This window comes from Arvicanthis niloticus, chromosome 21 (genome assembly GCF_011762505.2).
Source record: "Arvicanthis niloticus isolate mArvNil1 chromosome 21, mArvNil1.pat.X, whole genome shotgun sequence".
NCBI classification, from domain to species: Eukaryota; Metazoa; Chordata; class Mammalia; order Rodentia; family Muridae; genus Arvicanthis; species Arvicanthis niloticus.
Window position 1 is genome coordinate 31,694,931 of NC_047678.1, and position 19,826 is coordinate 31,714,756.

General features: G+C 51.7%; 2 protein-coding genes and 1 long non-coding RNA gene across 3 annotated transcripts; 2 read left to right on the top strand and 1 right to left on the bottom strand.

Annotated features, from left to right (window-relative positions):
- The first annotated feature begins 694 nt into the window (after positions 1-694).
- Positions 695-6,884, top strand: Prss50 (serine protease 50). Its single transcript, XM_034484613.2, has 6 exons — positions 695-854; positions 933-1,154; positions 3,684-3,846; positions 4,665-4,948; positions 5,998-6,164; positions 6,544-6,884. Exons 1-6 carry the CDS (start codon positions 710-712, stop codon positions 6,778-6,780), a joined length of 1,218 nt encoding a protein of 405 aa, XP_034340504.1. The 5' UTR covers positions 695-709; the 3' UTR covers positions 6,781-6,884.
- Positions 6,885-7,962: 1,078 nt separating this feature from the next.
- On the bottom strand, positions 7,963-15,972 carry Tmie (transmembrane inner ear). The gene is made up of 4 exons (XM_034484477.2): positions 15,877-15,972; positions 12,909-13,026; positions 9,721-9,870; positions 7,963-9,203 (listed from the first exon to the last, which is right to left on the bottom strand). The coding sequence occupies exons 1-4, from the start codon at positions 15,970-15,972 to the stop codon at positions 9,106-9,108; spliced, it is 462 nt and encodes a 153-aa protein (XP_034340368.1). The 3' UTR covers positions 7,963-9,105.
- On the top strand, positions 13,206-18,496 carry LOC143435331 (uncharacterized). The gene is made up of 5 exons (XR_013105539.1): positions 13,206-13,540; positions 14,288-14,391; positions 15,007-15,077; positions 15,414-15,497; positions 15,638-18,496. It is a non-coding gene; the product is annotated as an uncharacterized LOC143435331 (long non-coding RNA).
- Positions 18,497-19,826: the final 1,330 nt, after the last annotated feature.

A 19,826-nucleotide genomic window follows, 5' to 3' on the forward strand; every position in this document is an offset into this window, starting at 1 on the left:
TGGGAATGTCACTTTGTCTATTAGGTTAAAAATTTCCAATATCCTTGCACCAAGGCTCCCAGGAGTAGTGTACATTACCTTTTAAATGTATTAACTATGACGCTGAACCACTAACATGTTCTTCAGAAGCTCAAACACAGTGACCATCAGATCTCACTATTGACCAATGGATACCATCACTTCTCCCTTATGGCCCCCTAGTCTTAGTAAGGGGAGCTAGATAGCACATTGCTTCAAATGTTTAAAAATCGTCTTTGAAAATCGTCATTGAAGTCAAGTTTAATGGCTCATTCCTGTCATCCCAGCACTTGGGAAGCCAAGACAGAGTTCGAGACCAGCCTAGGCTACATAGTGAGATCCTAATGAATACATTACTTTGGGACAATGGCCTGCGCTGTTGGTATTCAAGGGGAAGGTATGGATGCTGGCAAAAGGGAGTAGGGGTACTGGCGCATCGGGATTGGCCTTCCTCTCGCTGCTGCAGCTGCTGATGGAGATAGCACGGAAGCTTAGAAATTAGCTGAGGTGAGGCAAAGGGACCCAGAGAAAGGGCCCACCAGTCTGAGGAAAGACAAGCCAAGCACTACTTGCGCGCCTTTGGCGGGAGCACCCCAGTGAAAGGCATCCAGGGGGCGCCACGCAGGCTGGGCACCAGAGCGTCATGAGGCGCCCGATGGAGGGCGCCATTGTGGAGGAACCTAGCGACGCAATGGAGCCCTGGTGCGGGGCAGAGGTCCGTGGGCAGGGCTCTCAGGGTCCCCGTGTGCCTGGGGCCTCCCGCACCCGCACCCGCGCCCGCGCCCTTCTCCTGCTGTTGCTGATGCTGCTGCTGCTCCTGCCTCGGCGGCCGGCAGGTGAGCCCATCCGTCCCCAGCGCCCTCCCCAGCACGCCCACCCGTGGCCGCCTCTGACTCGCTTGTGACCTTCCACAGGCTGCTTGGCCGCAGGAGAATCCCTGGGGACGCTGTCCACCACAGTCCCAACCGGCCCTGGAGTCTCCTGTGCCTCCAGAGGCATCTGTCCCTCAGGCAGGCTTCGCCTTCCTCGGCAGGACCAGACTTCAGAGACCACGACTCCACCGGAAACAGAGAGGGCTCTGACCCCTGCGGGCACTACTATGTCTGCTCCTAAAACGAAACCCAGTAACCTCCCGTGTGAGTACTGGGCAGGAGAGGTCAGAGAGTTCTTACGGATTTTTTGACCTCTGAGGTCAAAGGGTCGAGGGATCAGGGACCCAAAGGAAGAGTAGATAGAAGGGAACGTCCCTGTACAAGTGTTTATTGAGCATGAAGGTTGGGCCAGGCCTTGGGCCTGCCTTCAGGGTCCTTGGCTTACAGGCCTTCCATCATGGTGAGGTAAATAGTGGGCAAGCTGAGGAAAGTCAAAGCTAGCGCAGGGAATGTGGTGAGTTGCAGGTGGTGTCTCGGTGCCCAGCGGTGGCCAAATGACTCTCTGGCAGCTGCAGGCCCTCCTGTGACCTGGCTTGCCCTTTCCTCAGGTTCCCATCAGAGGCCCGTGTGAGACTTCCTGTGGGGTCTTCAGAGCACACCTGGTGTTTTAATTTCCTTGCTGTTGGTGTGATAAAGCCACTTGGGGGTGGGGACTTTATTTTGCTTACACTTCCAGGTCACAGTCCGTCACTGAGGAAAGCCAGGGCAAGAACCTGAAGCAGAAACTATGGAGGAAGGCTGCTTGCAGGCTCGGCTCACTCATGGGATCATGCTTAGCTAACTTTCTTATATAGCCCAGGCCCACCTGCCTAGGGAGGGTGCCACTCCACAGAGGGCTGTACGCTGTCCAGCATCAATTAATAATCAAGACAACCCTCCCCCTCCCACAAAGAATTACCCACAGGCCAATCTCATTTAGACAATTATCAGTGAAGGCTTTTCCTTCAGATGACTCTATGCTATGTCAAGTTGGCAATTAAACCTAACCAGTACATCAGTATGCTTTCACATAAACAATAGTCCGTGGTTAAGACTCACGTGAGAGATAGTTATTATCCTAGGATTCAGTGCAGCCACTTTAACTGCCTCAAAAAGTCTAGCAGGGGACATCAAGGTACTGTGTGTGATGTGTACTGATGGTCTCTTAGCTGAGCACCGTTTAAAACTGCTGTGGTGGGCTGGGGAGGTAATCATTCCATCATTCCTCGATGAAGACAGCTCTTACCGTGCAAACGTGCAAACGGGAGGGCCTGAGTTAAAACCCCAGGGCCTATTTAAACCTGAGTGGGTGTGGTCTCATGCTCCAGTAATCCCAGGGCTTTGACGGTAGGGACAGGGGAATGGGGAGCAGAGACAGGAGATTGCTGGGACCCCAGCACCCTGCTGAGGAAGCTGCCAATCCAGTTTCTGGTTCGGTGAGAGAAGCTGAATCGAGAGACTAACAGAGAAACGAGGATACTGGAAATTCTCCTCTGGCCTCCACGTGCCACAGGAGCATGTGTCCACTCATCCACACAGGAATGACAGAGATAAAATGTAACATGTGAATAACACCAGGCCCTGAATTCCATCCCAGCACTACAAATGAACACACAAACACACACACCACACACACACACCCCACACACACACACACCACACACACACCACACACACACACCACACACACACACACACACCACACACCACACACCCCACACACACACACACACACATATAATGTAAATATGTTAGCCATGGCCCATTTACTTGGTTTCACAATCCACTGATTTGTTTAGAACATACTTAAGTGGAAATAACTGGACAGCTAGATATGGTTATCTTCAATTTCCTTTATTTTGTTTTTATGCATATAGTGCTTTGCCTGCATGCATGTATGTGTGTGTGCTACCTATGTGTCTGATACCTCTGGAAGCTAGAAGAGGACACCATATCCCCCAAATTGGAGCTATGGATGGTTATGAGCCACCACGTGCATGCAGGGAACCCAACTCCTATGCTTATGCTTGGAAAAAAACAGCTAGTGATCCCCCTCCCCCCCCCCATCGCCACCCTCCCCGAAACAGGGTTTCTCTGTGTAGGGCTGGCTGTCCTGGAACTCACTCTGTAGACCCGGCTGGCCCCCTTCTTGAGTTTTCACAACTTTTTTTGTAGTGCCCTCAGCAGTTGGCACCCCCCTCTGCAGGAGGGTACATCGTGACCTAGAAGTCTCACCAGCATGCGATACCACAAATATTAAGCTTTTGACTGACAGGTGTGTGATATGGCTTAAGGCTGGATATCCGGAGTCCCAAGGAAGCCAGGCATGCTTCCATGGATTTTGCTACATTTCCTCTTTGGGATGTGCCTGCTCAGCACCTCATACAGCCTGTTTTATTGTTGGGTCATCTATCTTTATCTCCATGAATCACAAGAGGGGATTCCCAGAGGGCAGGGGCCCACATTAGGTCAGAGAGGAGGAGCAGTCTGCCACCAGATCCATCTGGGGCCCAAGTTGTAGGGACAAGGAACCAGGCATTTGGATAGTGCTGCAGCTCTTCTGGAGCTGGGGGTGCCCGTAGGTGGATGCCGTCATTTCATAGCAAAAGGTAGAAAAGGTTAAGTAGCTACGGGTGAGCGGCTGGAGAAACTGGAGAGGCTGGAGAGGCTGAGGGAAGGCGGGAATGCGGACAGAGCCAAAAGATGTGGCTGGAGGAGCTCTTCCTTCATCAGACTCTCTTTCTTCCTCTTTAGTCTGTGGCTCCTCCCACGAGCCAGACCCTACTCTCAGGGACCCAGAAGCCATGACTCGACGGTGGCCGTGGATGGTCAGTGTGCAGGTTAACGGCTCACACGTCTGTGCTGGCATCCTTATCGCTTCCCAGTGGGTGCTGACCGTGGCCCATTGCTTGAGCCAGTGAGTTGGGGCCCAGGTGGGTGGGTGGAAAGACATTTGGAATGCCAGAGTCACAGTCACTCTCCCAGGTGACCCATCAAGTAGCACTTATGTCCTCTGTGGAGCCCGCAGAGCCAGGCCCAGCCTCACCCTCACCCTGAGCAAGGGAAAGTTGAGTCTCAGATTCCTTCCTGGGCCTCAGCCTCTGGCATGTACCCACCTTTGCCCTTTCACCTCCCCTTCAGTCCCGTGCAGTCCCTCCATAGGTTAAGAACAGAGGCTCAGAAAGCCCTAGATCTTTCATTCAAATTACCCCCTCTTCTCTTCTGAGAGAGGCCCCTACTTAGAACCTCTCAGGGGGTTAGAGATAAGAAGATAGGCATGTATTGTGTAGAGACAAAGAGGTGGGTGTGCCAATGTGCTGGGGCCTGGGAGTTCCTGAGAGCAGCTTCCTTTCCCAAGAGGACTGACCAGTGAAAGCATGTTCCCATGGGAGGTGGCTTGAGACTCAGGCCATTGCCATTCCTAGGGACTCTGTTACTGACCGAGGTGAAATGTAGGAGAAAAACTCAGATTCTGATTTGAGGAAACAGAGACCATATCACAAGACCACTTCCTACACATGCATCCCTGAGCAGGCCGTGGCATCTCTCTGAGTCTCTGGCTTTCTCCTCCACACAACGAAGAGGACTGCACTGTGTGTGCAGGGCTCTATCATAAGGAATAGTCTGGGGGCTGGGAGGGGTGGCTTGAAGCCGGAGATGGCCTGCCTGAATTTGATTGAGGGCTGAGGTGGGAGCCTAGAGCTGATGGAATATACCCCCATTCTATTCCCATAGAGACCATGTTAACTATTCAGTGAGGGTGGGGAGCCCATGGATTAATCAGACAACAGGAACCAGCTCAGATGTGCCAGTACGTCAGATCGTCATAAACAGTGGTTACCAGCCCAGGCGGTACTGGTCTTGGATTGGCCGGGCCCATGACATTGGTCTCCTCAAGCTCAAGTGGGGGCTCAAGTACAGCGAGTATGTGTGGCCTATCTGCCTGCCTGGCCTGGAGTATGTGGTGGAAGACAGTTCTCTCTGCACTGTGACAGGCTGGGGATATCCCAAGGCTAATGGTGAGTCAGAGCCCCCACCTCCCATCCCTAAGGGCGCATGGAGGGGAGAGAGGACTTGGGTGTGGCTGGGGTGCCCCATGGATGAACATTTCTGGAGTGCCTTTTTAAAGGAGCTGACTGCTCCAGGAACTTCCTTCTTTGCCTCTCATCTCTCAAGTCTCCTGCCCCTTGGAGGTCTTGTCAGTGAACATACTATGGTCAGTTAGGCCTGGGAACCATTGAAGTCTCAGGATCACGGCAGCTTATGTAAACAGAACTTTCTTGAGAGTAGGGAGATCTCAGAAGGATAGCTTGTCACCCACACACAAACCGTAGGGCATTAGCATGTAGGGAGTTCAAGAGAGTGGGTTCTCAGGTCTGCAAGATGCTTCCCAGAATAGATGCAGTTTGTGTCTGAAAAGCTGAGAGTCTAGCAAGGTCCACTCACACCCTCCTTTCCCCCCAGGGCCCCTTGACCCCTTGTCATTCCATTGTGGGAGCAAGGCTCTCAAGACAGGTACATTCTCTCATGCCCAGCCAAGGGATTCATTTTCTGATGGGTTCTGGGACTATCCTCTGCCTTTATGGAGCCAATGCACAAGAGACATGCCCTTCTCTGTATCCTTAGGGATCCGATTTACTCCCTAAACAGCCTATCTGGGAGTGAACAGAAGTTTCCTGTCCAGGAGTTCAGGCACATTTTGGGTGGGATGGAAGATAGTACTAATGTCGGGTGGCATGGTGGCGGGGGGGGGGGGGAGTGAGGGTAGGGCTGTGGGGTGGATCTGGGGAAGCTTAGTGAGAAAAAGGCCCCAGGGATGGCTTCAAAAAAAAGGCTTTGGCCCTGAGAGTCCTGGCAGGCACTTGGAAGAGGATGAGCAGAGCCAAGAGGCCCAGTAGGTGTGAACTATGTTCTAGCACCTCCATGGAGGCAACCTTGGGACCTGCTGGCCAGAGGGGAAAATAGCCCGAATATGGAGACCGCTCTGTGGCTACTATGCAAAGGAGACAGAGCCGGTGTCTGTGGGCCACAGCCAGTGGCTAAACCTGACTGGGGACCTGTCCTACAGGCATGTGGCCCCAGTTCCAGTCCCTCCAGGAGAAGGAAGTCTCTATCCTGAACAGCAAGAAGTGTGAGCACTTCTATCACAAGTTCTCCAGAATCCCCTCTCTGGTTCGGATCATCAACCCTCAGATGATCTGCGCCTCAGACAACAACAGGGAAAATTTCTGCTATGTAAGGACCACTGTCCCTTGCTCACTTATCTCAAGGGGGGGGGGGGTGCAGGAGGCAGATCCGAGGGAGAGGGAAGGGAGGATGAGAAACAAACAGGGTGGGGTGGGAGAGGATAGAGGGAGGGGTTAAGGACTGGATGTGAGGACCAGAAAAGGGGTGTGCTGGATAGGACGGGGATGAGCCTGGGAGGGAGTTGGGTGTGTGATTGATGACAGGAGTGTCCTATGGGGAGGAACTGTCAGCTTTGTTCATACTGTAAGGGATATGGAGATAATCTGGTGGGGAGCATCCTTGGTGGGGTCCCTGGGTAGGATCATCCCCCCCACCCCCAGACGTGGCTTCACCTCCCTGACCTTTTTAACTTCCTCCCTTCTTGCAGGAGATAACTGGTGAGCCCCTGGTCTGCTCTTCAGGCGGTACATGGTACCTGGTGGGAATGATGAGCTGGGGCCCAGGCTGCAAGAAGAGCGATGCCCCGCTCATATTTCTGCAGGTCTCCTACTACCAGCCGTGGATCTGGGACCACCTCAGTGGGGAGTCCCGGGCCCTTCTGGCCTCATCCAGGACCTTGCTCCTGGCTTTCCTTCTGTTCCTCATCCTTCTGGGCACTCTGTGACATTACCCTGTCTCCCCTTCCCTCGCCTCCTCCAGAGTGCTGCTGTGGGTGTGGCACTCAGCCAGCGGGGACTAGAAGAGATTAAACACTTCTTTTTGCCAGTCTCCTCCTTTCTGAGCCTGCTCTAGTGGGAAGCAGAAAAACACAATGGGATGGGCACTTATACTGAAGAGTGTGGGGCCTCTAAAGGTTTGGGGTTGGGGTGGCTCCTGCCGAAAGCAGAGCAGGTGTATGAAGGGGCAGCGGAAAGATTAGGATGGGCTACCCAGGCTGAAGCTGGGGCTGTTGGGCCTCCCTCCCAGACCCCTAGACAGAGAGGGACGTGCTCCTTCTGTGAGACTTGAGTGGGAATTGAACTCTCCCTGGTCTTGACTGCCTTCTGGCTAGTAACTGGAACTCTCCAGAATATTGTTCCCAAAGCTCCACAGAGAACTATGACCAGCTAGTCCTGCCTCCAGCCTGGAGGTGCAGGTACACAAACCACCTAGTGGAGTGGACACACTTCCCACAGGCTGCCCAGCTGCTGCTCTGAGTGACCTCGAGTGGCCTCAGCCCCTCGAGATTTCTACTGCCTTGCCATACAGAGCGGTCCTGGTGTGTCTTGAGACAAGCCCATGGACTGGACCCTGAAGGTAGAGGTCAGCCAACTGCGTCTACCTAGTCAGGGTATTCTACTTCCATGATAGGGCCTTCTGGGATCCCTCAATACTCCTTCCTCATGCCATCCTGCATGCTTCAAGCCCATGGACTGGACCCTGAAGGTAGAGGTCAGCCAACTGCGTCTACCTAGTCAGGGTATTCTACTTCCATGATAGGGCCTTCTGGGATCCCTCAATACTCCTTCCTCATGCCATCCTGCATGCTTCTCCTTGTAGGGTAAGGAGGGCTGATTCCTGTGAATCCCAGCACCACATTCAAACTGTCAGAGGCCTGGTGAGAACCTCTGGGACAGAGTGGAGGAGAACTCAGCCTAGCTCCTCAGTTTCTCTCCCTGTCCACTTGGTGCAGGGCGGGGTGTGTGTGAGAGAGGGTGAGGTGGCTATAACTGCTCTTCAGCCACTGGTTTGGTGTTTTTTTTTTTTTTTTTTTTTTTTTTTTCCTTAGTCTGGAACAGGGGTCAGGGAAAGGATGTCAGGCTTGTCTGAGGCACCTATTATAATGTATTGTGTCACTTCTACAGGAATCCTCAAGGGTCTGGCAAAGCACGGGACTGGGGTGGAAGTTCACCTCAGGATGGAGTTTCATAACGTCTGGGACTGAGAAGACACCCAGCTTTATTTACAAATTTCCTCAGGACACCTTTCTAGCAGGCTTTCCACCTGGAAAGTCTTCCCAGGGTCTTAGACTCCAGCTGTGGTCAGAGCTCCTCATTTTGATGCTGGAAGCGCCTCATGGTCTCTCCTCTCTAGAGCCAGCCCCTCAATGGCATTTCGATTGTCTTCTTGGCAAAGATGCTTTTTTTTTTTTTATAATAAGGAACATAGCAGAAGAGGACCTGCATACCACTGTGTTCAGCAGGCAGATGACGAACTGCTGTCATGATCCAATAGAGTCCTGGCCATAAAAAAGGCAGCCATAATAGTCCCCATGCCCTGTGTCTTAAGTATTTCCTGATTCCCATGAGGAGACCCAGGCTTTCTTGTTCAGCCCACTCTCCTCAGTCCTCTGTGTTTTAGACCCCACCCCTGGGCCAGAAGCCCTTCTACCCTGGGCCTCCTGCCAGCCCCTCAGCGGCCTCAACTCTGTCACACTGTTACCTTGTTTTCAGAGCTTGGCATCTGCCAGGTCAGGAACTCTCCTGATAATGGGACCACCTTAGCAGCTAGGGACAGATTACTGTCAAACTTGGGGCAATTTCCTTGCTATTTGGGGCGGCTATCTAGCTACATCAGAGAATCTCTCACATCACAAGTCCCCCTCCAGGCCCTCCCTCTGTGTTTTTGAACAACCTGTTCAATCCTGCCATCCTAAGTGACCAATCCCTGACTCCTTTATAGCCACTTCTGCCCCTGGCAAGAAGGATGGGACAGAAGCTTGTCTGGACGGGGAGAGGAGTTTGAGGCCACTCTATATCTATGGAGGGACAGTGGCCCATGAGAAGTGCCCAGACTGATGATGTGAAGGGAACAGAGTCCAGGATGGACACTAGTCAAGTCTTGTCCCTACATCTTTTGAGCCATGAGGTAACGATCATGGCCTTGGCTTCCCCTTGGACCACAGCCTCTGAAGTCCATGTATGAACACGGAGTCCTGATGCCTGGATTCCAGCCTGAACTCGGGCTTCAGGGCCTGTCAGCCCCAGCTGCCACCTCCAGGACGCCGCCCTCACTTCTCTCCTTTCTTCTTCGCCTCATTCTTCTCATCCTCCTCTACCTTGATAGCCACAGTGTCCACACTGTCCTTCTTCTTTTTCTTCTTCTCCTCTGAGGGGAGGGGCAAGCCACAGTGGTGAGACAGGAAAAGGCCGAAGAACCTCTCCTCTCCTGCCCTTTCTCCTCAGATCTTTTTTATTTGGGATGTGTGTGTATACATGCCTATGAGTGCAAACATGCGTGGGCACGGGTGTAGAGACCAGAGGTTGATGTTGGATGTTGGATGACTTCTATATCAGTCTACCTTTAATGTGGATATTGGAGCACCAAACTCAGGTAGGTCCTTGTGCTGGTATGGCAAAGACCTTACAGACTAAATCGCTTCCCCAGCAACCCCCCCACCCCCCCACATACACACACAATTTTTCTGCTAGAAAACAGGCTCCTTGTTTTAGTTGCCTGACTCTGACCAGTTTCTGCACTCCACTCTCCTGGGATCGTGCCCAGTCCCTTCTCTGAACCAGCTACAGCGAGAGGGAAGAGACAGGTTCAGTTGAAATAGTGGGACTGAAGAAGTGGCTGGCTGCAGGGTCCAGGGCAGGCTGCAATTGGACTGGAATCTACTTACCTCCAGGAATTTCTGTGAGTTCATTAAGGGGAGGCACGGTCTCCAGCTTGTCTGTATACATCTTGGCCGCCTTTCGCTGTAGATACCGTGCCTCGATCTCCTTTCGCGTCCGTGGTACACGGCAGTTGAAGACACAGCACAATGTGATGACTGTATGGATATCAAAGCAGGTTTGGCTGGGGTGAGGTCTCAGCCAAGTTTATCGGTACCCAAATGCTAGTCCTGTCTCCGTCTGCTTAAGTATGTCTCACATGAGACTTCTGCAAAAGCCTAAGGTGACCTCCCGGGCGAGATCTGACTTTACACAGATGCACATGACCTATGCTTAGTGTAATGTTTTACTGTCAAATTCTTAGCAACTTGGACATGAAACCTGGGATTTTCATTGTAGTGGCCCACAAATTCTATAGCCAGTCTTGGTCTGATAGACTCTAACTACACTGGGTACTAGAGGAGGGTCCCAGTCAAGGCAGCCTAGTGCTGTTGACCTAGGCCTCTCTGGGTGCTCATAAGACACCCCATGTTTCCTTCTCCAGCCTCCTTGTCACAAACAGAGGTGCCTTAAACACTCAAAGGTATGACTGCATCCTCTTCAGCTTCTCTGAGGACAAGCCTGGACCCTGGCTGGGAAAGAAACTGGTGAGACCACCCAGACCCTATCCCAGGCATTTACTTCTGAGGGAGTTATCCCAGGGATGTTTTTCTGGTTAAAGGCAGCTATGCCACGTCAACTGGGCAGAACATGGAGCTGGCCTGTCTAGTGATGGGCAGGGCAGGGCTGCCAGGACCTGGCTGGCTGGTCAGAGTTTATTTTTCTAAGGCTCCCACAATCTAACCACTGTAGCCCCAGCCCCCAGAGAGGGGGTGGGGCTGGTTCCTATTATAAATAATACGACCAGACAGAACTTCCTGGCAAGCTACTGAGGTGAAGAAGGGCCCAGGCATGACAAGCCAGGTCTATTTTGAGGAAATGGATCAGACCTAGGTAGTCTAGAGTCATCTTATTCAGCCAAAGTATGTACTTTGAGCCAAATATTTTGCTCCCATTTGTCTCACCCAGACTTTAGAATGGGAGAAGCATTGGGATGGAATGAATGGATGGATGGACAGATGGACAGATGGATGGGAGAGATTGTCCAAAAGCCTCCACTGCTGGGAACTGGATTGGGCTCCTTTGGGAGCCATCAGCATCCAGGAATATGTTCAGAGGCAGGAAGAGGCTGGCTACACTAGGGCCCCAGTGTATGGCTCTCTGGGGTTAGACCTGAGCTGACGATGGTCTTTTATTATCCAGAGTGCTCTGCTTTGGTCTTACCAAGACCCTTGTGTGTGTGGATGCTTTGGACTCTGTTTTTCTCATGCTCCAATCCTACTGACTTAGGGCATCTGTTAGTCATCCCAATGGCACCCTGAGGACCCTGCCTGCTGAGGCTCCATGTAGCTGGTAACCAGGTCCTGGGATCCCAGAGCTCAAAAGAAGCCAATCAGGCAGCTGTTGGCAGCCAAAACAAGGATCATATACTGTCTGCCCACCCATGCCTGCCCTGCTTGCTTCTCATCAAAGAAAATCAATAAAGATTTGGGGTCAAGTTCTGAGGCCCAGGACAGAGCGAGGAGTCCTGGAGGCCCCCAGGGGTATTTTATTCAGCCATAGTCCCCATCCCTGAGGGAATTGGGGGCGGGGGCGGCAATGCTCTACTAATACCTGCCTGAGTCCAAGCAGTCTGGGAAGCAGAGAAGATAGCTTCCCATCATCACCCCAGAAGCTATGCTAGGGAAGGTAGCTATGCTGACCTGCTGCTCAAGGACCTTTCGTTCCCGCCCTTTCCCACTCTTGGAAATGAAGTGAGAGGTGGAGGGATGCCCTACAGATGACTTCTATGGGCCTCTTTATTTGACTCTGCAAATTTCTGGTGTGGCCCCAGGCCTCTCCACCATTCTCTGAGAGCAGGGCCTAGGAGAGGCCTTGGGTTCCTAGCTATTACCCTGGGGATGAGGGGATACCCCAGAGACGTTCTCTTCACTGCTCTGGGGCTCCTTGGGGCAGTTGCTCCTTTGATAACAAGGGTGGTCTCCATCAGGATGCCGTGGCTCTGGCTGCAGGCACACCTTTTTCTGGGGCCATCACTGAGCTGTCTCCTCTCTGGGTCTTAGCTGGGAATACAACCAACTAGTTCCCCAGATCTGGGAGGAGGGGGTATTCTCGCTAGAGGACACTTTGGGTGCCAGGAGGAGCCTGTACAAATCAGAAGTCTTGAGAGCCCCTCACATCTGGATGGATTCTCTGTGGCCATCCAGCACTCTAGGCCATCCCTTGGGAGAGCTGTCCCCAGAACTCAAATTTTGGGTACATTTTGGTGATGTTCCAGGGGTTTTATCTGAGACCTGGCATAGAAGCCAGCTTTCTCCTAGCTTCTGTTCATTCTGTCCTCTCTAGAACCCTTCCCAGCCAACCTCCCTCTGGTCTGCAGCCCAGAAGGCCCCTCCTTGACAGGCTGTTGTAAGTGGGATGGGTTTCTTCTCTCTCTGCTTCTGCCTCCTTGCCCTTGCTTTGTGCCGTGGTATTCTCTCTCTCCCACCTGGCCTGCTTTTTATTCAGCTTATTGTCACCACACACACACCCAACCAACTTCTGGATAGGAGATCAGGGGTCCGTGCCGAAGCCATTTTATCAGTAAGAGTCCAGACTGGAGAAGAGGAATGGACCCCTGCTTTGAAAAGCAGGTATGAATCATTTCTGGAAAACAAGAAGAGGTAAGGCTCGGGGGAAGCTGCATCTGCCCAGCATCTGGGGAGCTTCTGGTGGAGGCTGGCCTTGCCGGGGCCCCTGGGTGTGGGCTTTCTGAATTGGCTGAACTGCAAGAAAAGCATCAGGAGGCCAGCCATAGGAAAGATGACATGTCCTGGATTCAGTTGGAGTCCCCTATAATTAACATAATTGCCATGTGGCTGTTTCCCTGGGTCCAGCAGAAATCTTTGGGTCACCGCTGGCCTGTCAGCCCTCCACAGGGACTTTGTGTGAGTGAGGAGGTGCCAGAGTCCATGGTGGGCCTCTTGTGCGTGCCTAGCCTATCTGGACTGTCCGGAATTGCTGCTCTGAACCCAAGGAGTACAGAAAGAGCCAGGGACGCTAGAAGGGTTGTGCTTCTCCTGTGGTGGGGTGGAGAGGGCAGGGTACAGCTACTCACTGATGGACAACACGAAGAGTGAAAAGATGCCCACCACGTGCCACAGGCGCATGTCCCAGAACACCACAGTCTCCTTGGTCAGTGGGGGCGGCTTGGGCTTGGGCGGGGCCGTGCTGGGCTGTGGGTCAAGAGAGAAAGGAGTGAGCCAGGCACAGGCCAGCAAACTGGGATGGGGTCAGCAAGGACTCAGCCCACACATTTTAGAATCCCCAGAAGGCTTCAGACACTCACAGCCAACACCCTAGACCTCAAAAAGTCCAAGATTCAGAATAAAAGCAGCGATCAGAGTCTCAGACTGTGTCACCAGAGACCTGGACTCGAGGAGTTGATGTTTGGGGAAACAAGGCTCAAAGAAGCAAATGTGGACAGCCTGTCCTGGCCAGCTCTGATGGGGTCTCAGGACCAAGGCCAGAGACAAGGCAAGGCCCGTTTCATGGGCCAGGTGTGCTGCCTGGTAGACTGATTTTGCTCTCATCTCCCAGTAGAGCTCTACCGCTGGGCTACATGGGTAAGACTCTTCTTATGCAGGTGTCCACACACTGGCTCCTGCCCCACTCATCTCCATGCCACCAAGGCCTGCCAGGAGAGGCCTAGAAAAATAGTAATGCAGCGCCACCAGGTGACTAAATGATGTAAGTGCGACTAAAAGGGACACAGGTTCTGTGGGCTCTTAGGAGGCATAATGAAACCTCAGGTCTAAGGAGACCTGGCCACAGAGTATTATAAGACAGCATCCCGCCTTGTGTTTCTAGAAAGTAAGAGGAACACATCACTGATCTGGATGTTTTGGAGCTATGGCTTTGCCATGGGTGTGTTTGTTTTTATAGATGCTACCCTGGGGATTGAACCTGGGGTTTTGTGTGTGCTAGGCAAACACTCCTGGGTGTTTCGAGGTCGCATGACTTTGTCCCAGGTGTCTACGGGAATGTGACTGTGCCTTGTGGAATATGAGAGAGGCTAGTTTTGACTAGAAAGAGATATAATCCTGTCTCAGTCAGTAAGTTTGTCTCAGGGACAAGGGAAGGGGTGAGACCAGGCATTTATGCAATATGTCATCTCCTAGATGATCAATAAGGGCAGTCTTGAAGCGTCCCTTGTGGCTATCTGAGAAAGAAAAGCTGCCTATTTCTCAACTTCTCTCCTGTCCCCCCACCCCCCACTTTGGTCCATAAACATAGATAGGCACCTTTCAGAAGCCAGGTACTTCCTCAGCTAACAGCTGTCACCCATGGGGAGGGTGACCTATGTAGACAACCCAGAGTCACTGAGCCATAGACTGGTACTTGACTTCTAAACTCTTTTCTGCTCATTAAGAGGGACTAGGGTGGGGAACTCCCTTCTTTACTCTGGACCTCAGTTTCTCTCCCTATAATTGCCAGCTGTTTCTGGGGACTCTCGAATCTGATGGCAAAATTGACAGTGATGTACGACTAAACCAGCATTATCTCTTGGTGGATCAGGAAACTCCTGCGAGGGCAAAGAAGTATGTGGATACATGGCCTGTGTGGTCAGATGGATGGGCAAGTATGGGCAGAGGGCATACGTGTGGTTGGAACAATGTTATGTTGTTCGACTTCTGACATCAGAGTTGGGGGCTTGGCAGTGGCTGTTCCCCGTTTCACAGGCCTGGTGTTTTGGCCTGACTGACTGACTGACTGACTGGAAGACCCTAATCAGGTTCTTGGGCAGAGGGTAACAGGCAACAACGAGGCATCTTAAGGTAGGCCCCATAAAGGTAGAAATTCTGAATCTTGGAGGTCCTGCCTCCTTCAGAGGCACAGCCTGGTGGAGAGATACACTGTATGGTTGGACTGAGAAGAGACATGGATCCCGGCCCTGCCTGCATTTCCCATGCTTCCTTAGAAGAAAGGCCTTGCATGAGCTGTAGGCAGATGGCCTCCAAATGTGATTTCCTCTGCTGAGCTGGGAAAAGATGAACTCCTAGGAGCCGGGAGACTCCTTGCCTCAGAACTGACTTGCCTGTAGCCACAGCCTTTGCCCTGAGGACGGCTCGGTTTCTGTGCAGGGGCCTCCGGGCAGTTGGTGAGAGGCCCTAGCATGCCCCATGGGGCTCAAGCCAGCCTGGCTTCCCTTACAGGGACTGATACCCGACTCGAAGAGCTTCCTCCACACCACTGGTCAATTGCAGAAGGGACACGCTACACAGAGGTACAGATATCTGTATCACGGGGTGTTGCCCTCCAACTCGCCTGTTCAAAGCTCTGTCCCCTCAGAACCCTGAGTGTGACTGGTTCTATCTTCAATCCCACCCTGTCTGTCCCTTAGCAACTGCCTCCCAGGCCTCCACTCTGTCCTCCTGCCCTTTTGCCTCCAGCTCCTAACTTCTAAGTCTGTTCTGCTCTCTCCTATTGGAAAGGCTGCAGGTGGCCCCAGCCAGGCTCCTGGATAGCTTTCTCCACCCACGCAGCTTCTTCACCTCCTCTCTGGGCTGAACCTTCTCAGCCCACCCATTTTGTGACCTTTTCTCATTATTCTCTTTCAAAGAGGAATTGTTCGAGACATGTCTGCTCAAAAGTCTTGCACAGTTCCAGTCATCACTAGGACCTACTTGGATCTTCCAGTTCCCAGGTACGGCCTAAAGTAGGGAGACATGTGTAGAGAAAGACCAATTCCCCCAGCATACCCTAAATCCAGGGTCTGAATATCCTCAATGAGACTAGAAGTCAAAAAAAACTAAGAACTGAAAGTCCCGCTTCCTCATCCTCTAGGAAAACAAAGACCGGATGGCAAAGCTGTATCCCTCCTCCCCACACGGACACAAACTGCTTGTGTCCCTGAAGTCAGAGGCTGTGCTCCACCTTCAGACCAGTGACTCTAAGCGTGAAGGGCAAGGGACCATGTCACCCCATCAAGCAAGATGAAGGGATAGAGTCAGCTCCCCCGCACCCGCCGGACCCTGCCTCTACGGTGCCAACACCCCAAGCCCTCCCGTGATGCGATGCCTCACCTCTACCAGCTGCGTGGCGACGCCCGCCAGGCAAGCCCCCAGCGCGGCGCCGCCCAGCGCCCAGAGCCGACCCGAGCTACGCTGCCTCCCGGCCATGTTCTCCCGTTTGCCGCGCGCTCCCGCGCAGGTCCTGAGAGCCGAGGGGGCTAATGCACAGAGCTACCAGGTGACTGCCGCTGGCCACCGGCAGGCGGTGATGGCAGTGATGGCAGCCGCGGAGAGTTCTGGCTGTGGGCGGTTGAGTTCGCATCATTTATTCATCTTGGGTGTCAGGTTCCCGAGACGCCACCTGCGCCATCACTGTTGGGATGAGGGTAGGTGTGGGTGGCACCCCGCCTGGGCTATCTGACTTTTAGACCTCCCACTCCACCCCAAGGACACTGAGGTAGGGAGAGCAGGGAGGGAGGATGGTTTAGGGGTAGGTCTTTGACCAACATATACCCCCACCCTCACCCACGTCTTCTCCCTTGGGCCTCAGTTTCTCCACTTGGGACAGGGAGAAGCGCTGAAATCGACTGATCTAGGAGGCCCTTCCCATTCTGACGTCCTGAGTTTGGGGAAAAAATGGTCCTGGACTTGGGAGGGGGCAGAGCGGGCATGTTGCCATGGTGACAGGCACTGAGGGATATCCTGGACTTTCTGGGCTGGCTTCCTGCCCAGAGGCAGCTCTGGTCACCCTGGACACCAAAGCAGGAGGGGAGGATATGGAGAACCAGGGATTGTGTAGTTTGAGCTGGCCATATGTTGATGTTGTGGAAGGAGCTTCTGCTCCCCAGGACAAAGTCAGCTATCCCTGGAGGATCTTTTTCTGACCCTGGTGACTATCCTGCAAAATAGCCTGGGCCTTGACTCTAGCAAGTCCTTGAAGTTGGTCTACACTGCACTGTGGACCTAACCCTGTGGGAACATTGACTACCCAGGGATGGAGTTTCTGAGTAGCTGTGGAGCCCCAGGGGAGGGGCTGCGGTCTCAGAGGAGATTGGGAGCTTGGAGATACCTATGCAATGGTTTACCTCACACTTCCGGGTTTCCTTCCTTCTTTCCACTCTCACCCACTTGCTGAGTGCTAGGAGAAGCGGGCCCAGGATCACCAAGAACAGCTGTGGAGGCCAGGCCAGGACGTATGGCGGGAGTGGGGGAACTCCTCAACAAGGCCCTTCCAGCTGGGTCTCATAGGGCTCTATCCTGGATGTGCCACTGACAGATAAGGAAGGAGGCCTAAAAGGGAGCAGGAGGCCAATTGCCCTTCAGGGAGTGCAGATGACAGAGCAGCCAGGAAAACAGCTGCTGTTTGAAAAGGACTGTAGGCCCAGGGGGCGCATCAAAGTCATCTCAACAGTAGCTGACAAAACCTAGTGGTCACTTCATCCAAAGCAAGCAAGAAACAGAATAGAATCCCAAAACACCACGACAGGATAAACACTTTCTCCCCAACCCCTAGGAATGCTTCCCCAGCTAAAGCAGCAGCAGCAGCAGCAGCAGCAGCAGCAGGTCTCTGCCTCCTACTTCCTCAAGCCTCAGCCACAGGCTAGGCCTGAGCCAGGCTACTGAAAGCCACATTGATAGCAGAGGGTAGCTGGCGGCAGGTGGGGGAGGCGGGGATAATCACCCTTATAGCATGTGCTTAGAGAGGCAGGACTGAACTTTGTCCAGGTGAACCAGACAACTAGGTTGTGGCACTGGGAAGACCGTTGGTTCTCTCTGCCTCTGAGTTCTAGCCTGGGGAATAAGAAGCCAGAGGCTATCACAAGGCTAATGGTGGGGGAAGGGGAGGGTATAGTGACTGTTGCCTTTGAAAGCTGGCTCACTTTAGCAGGACACATTGGACTGCTGCTCACAGGACTTCCCTTGCTGCTCAGCTCAGGGAGGGTACTGATGCTCAAAGTTCATTCTCTTGGAAGAGGCTCAGTGTTTAGGAGCACTTGCGGAGGTCCCAAGTTTGATTCCCAGCATCCAGGGACGGCTCTCAACCATCAGTGACTCCAGTTCCAGAAGATTTGACACTTTCTCCCAAACTCAACGGGCATGTGGTGTGCATACAGGCAAAACATTCATTCCCATAAAATAAATTCATTTTAAAAAATTAAAGACATTGTCTTGTTTGTCTGCCAAAACGTAGAGCAAGCCAGAATCGTGGCTCTGTGACAGAGCGCTTGCATGTGTTCAGTCACCAGCACTGCAAAAATAAATAAAAATAACCCAAAGGAGAGGGAGGAGAAGAGAGAGAAGTATGCTACATCTCTGCAGGGTCTCTCTGTCTCTCTCTTTCTCTCTTACATCTTGATTAGGGTCTCACTATATAGCTTAGGCTGAATTCAGACAGGGTCTTGAACAGAGCTGCTGGATTCCTGTGACATCTCACTTGCCTCTGGATCCAAATATTTTTGTCCAATGCATGTTTCCTAGATTCCTTCTCCTATCTCTCTCTCTCTCTCTCTCTCACACACACACACACACACACACACACACACACACACACACAGAGGCACATAATACTGTCATATTGTCTTATAGGCTTCAAAATCCAATTGACTTAGAATAATAAGATATCTGAAAAATCTTAGTGTAGTAGTCTTTTTTTTTAAGATTTATTTATTTATTTTATGTATGAGTTTACTGTCAGTGTCTTCAGACACACCAGAAGAGGTCATCAGATCCCATTACAGGAGGTTGTGAGTCACCATGTGGTTGCTGGGAATTGAACTCAGGACCTCTGGAAGAGCAGTCAGTGCTCTTGACTGCTGAGCCATCTCTCCAGCTCCCTAGTGTAGTGGTCTTAAGTGTTAATAATCAAAGAAGTATGAACTTAGAAGACATACCATCTGATAATTGAAGCTAAATGCCATACATCTGTAACTCCAGCACTTAGGAGTCAGAGGCAGGGGGATCACTGTGGATTTGAGGTCAGCCTGGTCTACATAGCAAGACAAAAGAAACAGCATTTGAAAGCTTCCTTATTTAAATTTCTTGTCTTTCCCCTCGGAAGTTGGAAAGGTTGGCATAATGAGGTGTTATTCAAAATTCACAAACTGTAGTTAATGTAAGAGAATTTAAGTAGTCAAGCTTTCGAATGACATCTCTTATAAATTCGTCGCATTATTTTTTTTAATATAACATCTGTAGTCAATAAAGCTTAAACTCAGCACGTGGAAGGTGGATAGAGGACCAGGAGTTCAAGTCCAGCCTGGGCTCCATGAGACCTATCTCAACAAAACAACAACAACAACAACAAAACAAAAAACAAAAAAGCCCACCAAAACCTTACCAATGCTGATGGGTATGAACCCTGGCCTCCGGCTGGTTACCTAACCATCATCACTCCTTGTCTGTAAAACAGGTACACGTCAAGCCATTGCTAAATGCTAGTCTTTACTTTATTGTCACTGTTGAAGGCTCTATGGAATAAAAGCAAACCCGTAGCTCTCAGTCAATCAGTGTTCTGTTGTTAGACATTGAGGGTGTTTCCCGTTTTCCAATGAAAATAAAACTTACATATGTTGTGGTCCAAATGCTGGCCTTTGCTTCGACTCTTTGTCTCCTCCATTTTCTTTTTCTTTCTTTTTTTGTTTTTTTTCCTTTGAGGCACAGTCTCACTATGTGACACTGACTGGTTTGGAGCTTGCTGTGTGGACCAGGCTGGTCTTGAACTCAAAGAGGTCTACCTGCCTCTGCCTCCAGAGTAAAAGGAATGTGCCACCACACCCTACAGCCATTAATTTATTAGTGTGTGTGTGTGTATGTGTGTGTGTATGTGTGTGTATATGTGTGTGTGTATGTGTGTATACGTGTGTGTATGTGTTTGTGTGTATATGTGTTTGTGTGTGTTTGTGTGTGTATGTGTTTGTGTGTATGTATGTGTATGTGTTTGTGTGTGTGTGTGTGTATGTGTTTGTGTGTGTATGTGTTTGTATGTGTATGTGTTTATGTGTGTGTGTTTGTGTGTGTGTGTG

Excerpts from the sequence above, each read along its gene's own strand:
- Tmie (XM_034484477.2), bottom strand. The coding sequence starts at position 15,972 with ATGGCCGGGAGGCAGCGTAGCTCGGGTCGGCTCTGGGCGCTGGGCGGC. Across the intron at positions 9,871-12,908 it reads ACTCTTCGTGTTGTCCATCA|TCATCACATTGTGCTGTGTC; the intron begins GTGAGTAGCTGT and ends ATATCCATACAG. Across the intron at positions 9,204-9,720 it reads ACTCACAGAAATTCCTGGAG|AGGAGAAGAAGAAAAAGAAG; the intron begins GTAAGTAGATTC and ends CCCTCCCCTCAG.
- Prss50 (XM_034484613.2), top strand. The coding sequence starts at position 710 with ATGGAGCCCTGGTGCGGGGCAGAGGTCCGTGGGCAGGGCTCTCAGGGT. Across the intron at positions 3,847-4,664 it reads GTGGCCCATTGCTTGAGCCA|AGACCATGTTAACTATTCAG; the intron begins GTGAGTTGGGGC and ends CTATTCCCATAG. Across the intron at positions 4,949-5,997 it reads GGGATATCCCAAGGCTAATG|GCATGTGGCCCCAGTTCCAG; the intron begins GTGAGTCAGAGC and ends CCTGTCCTACAG.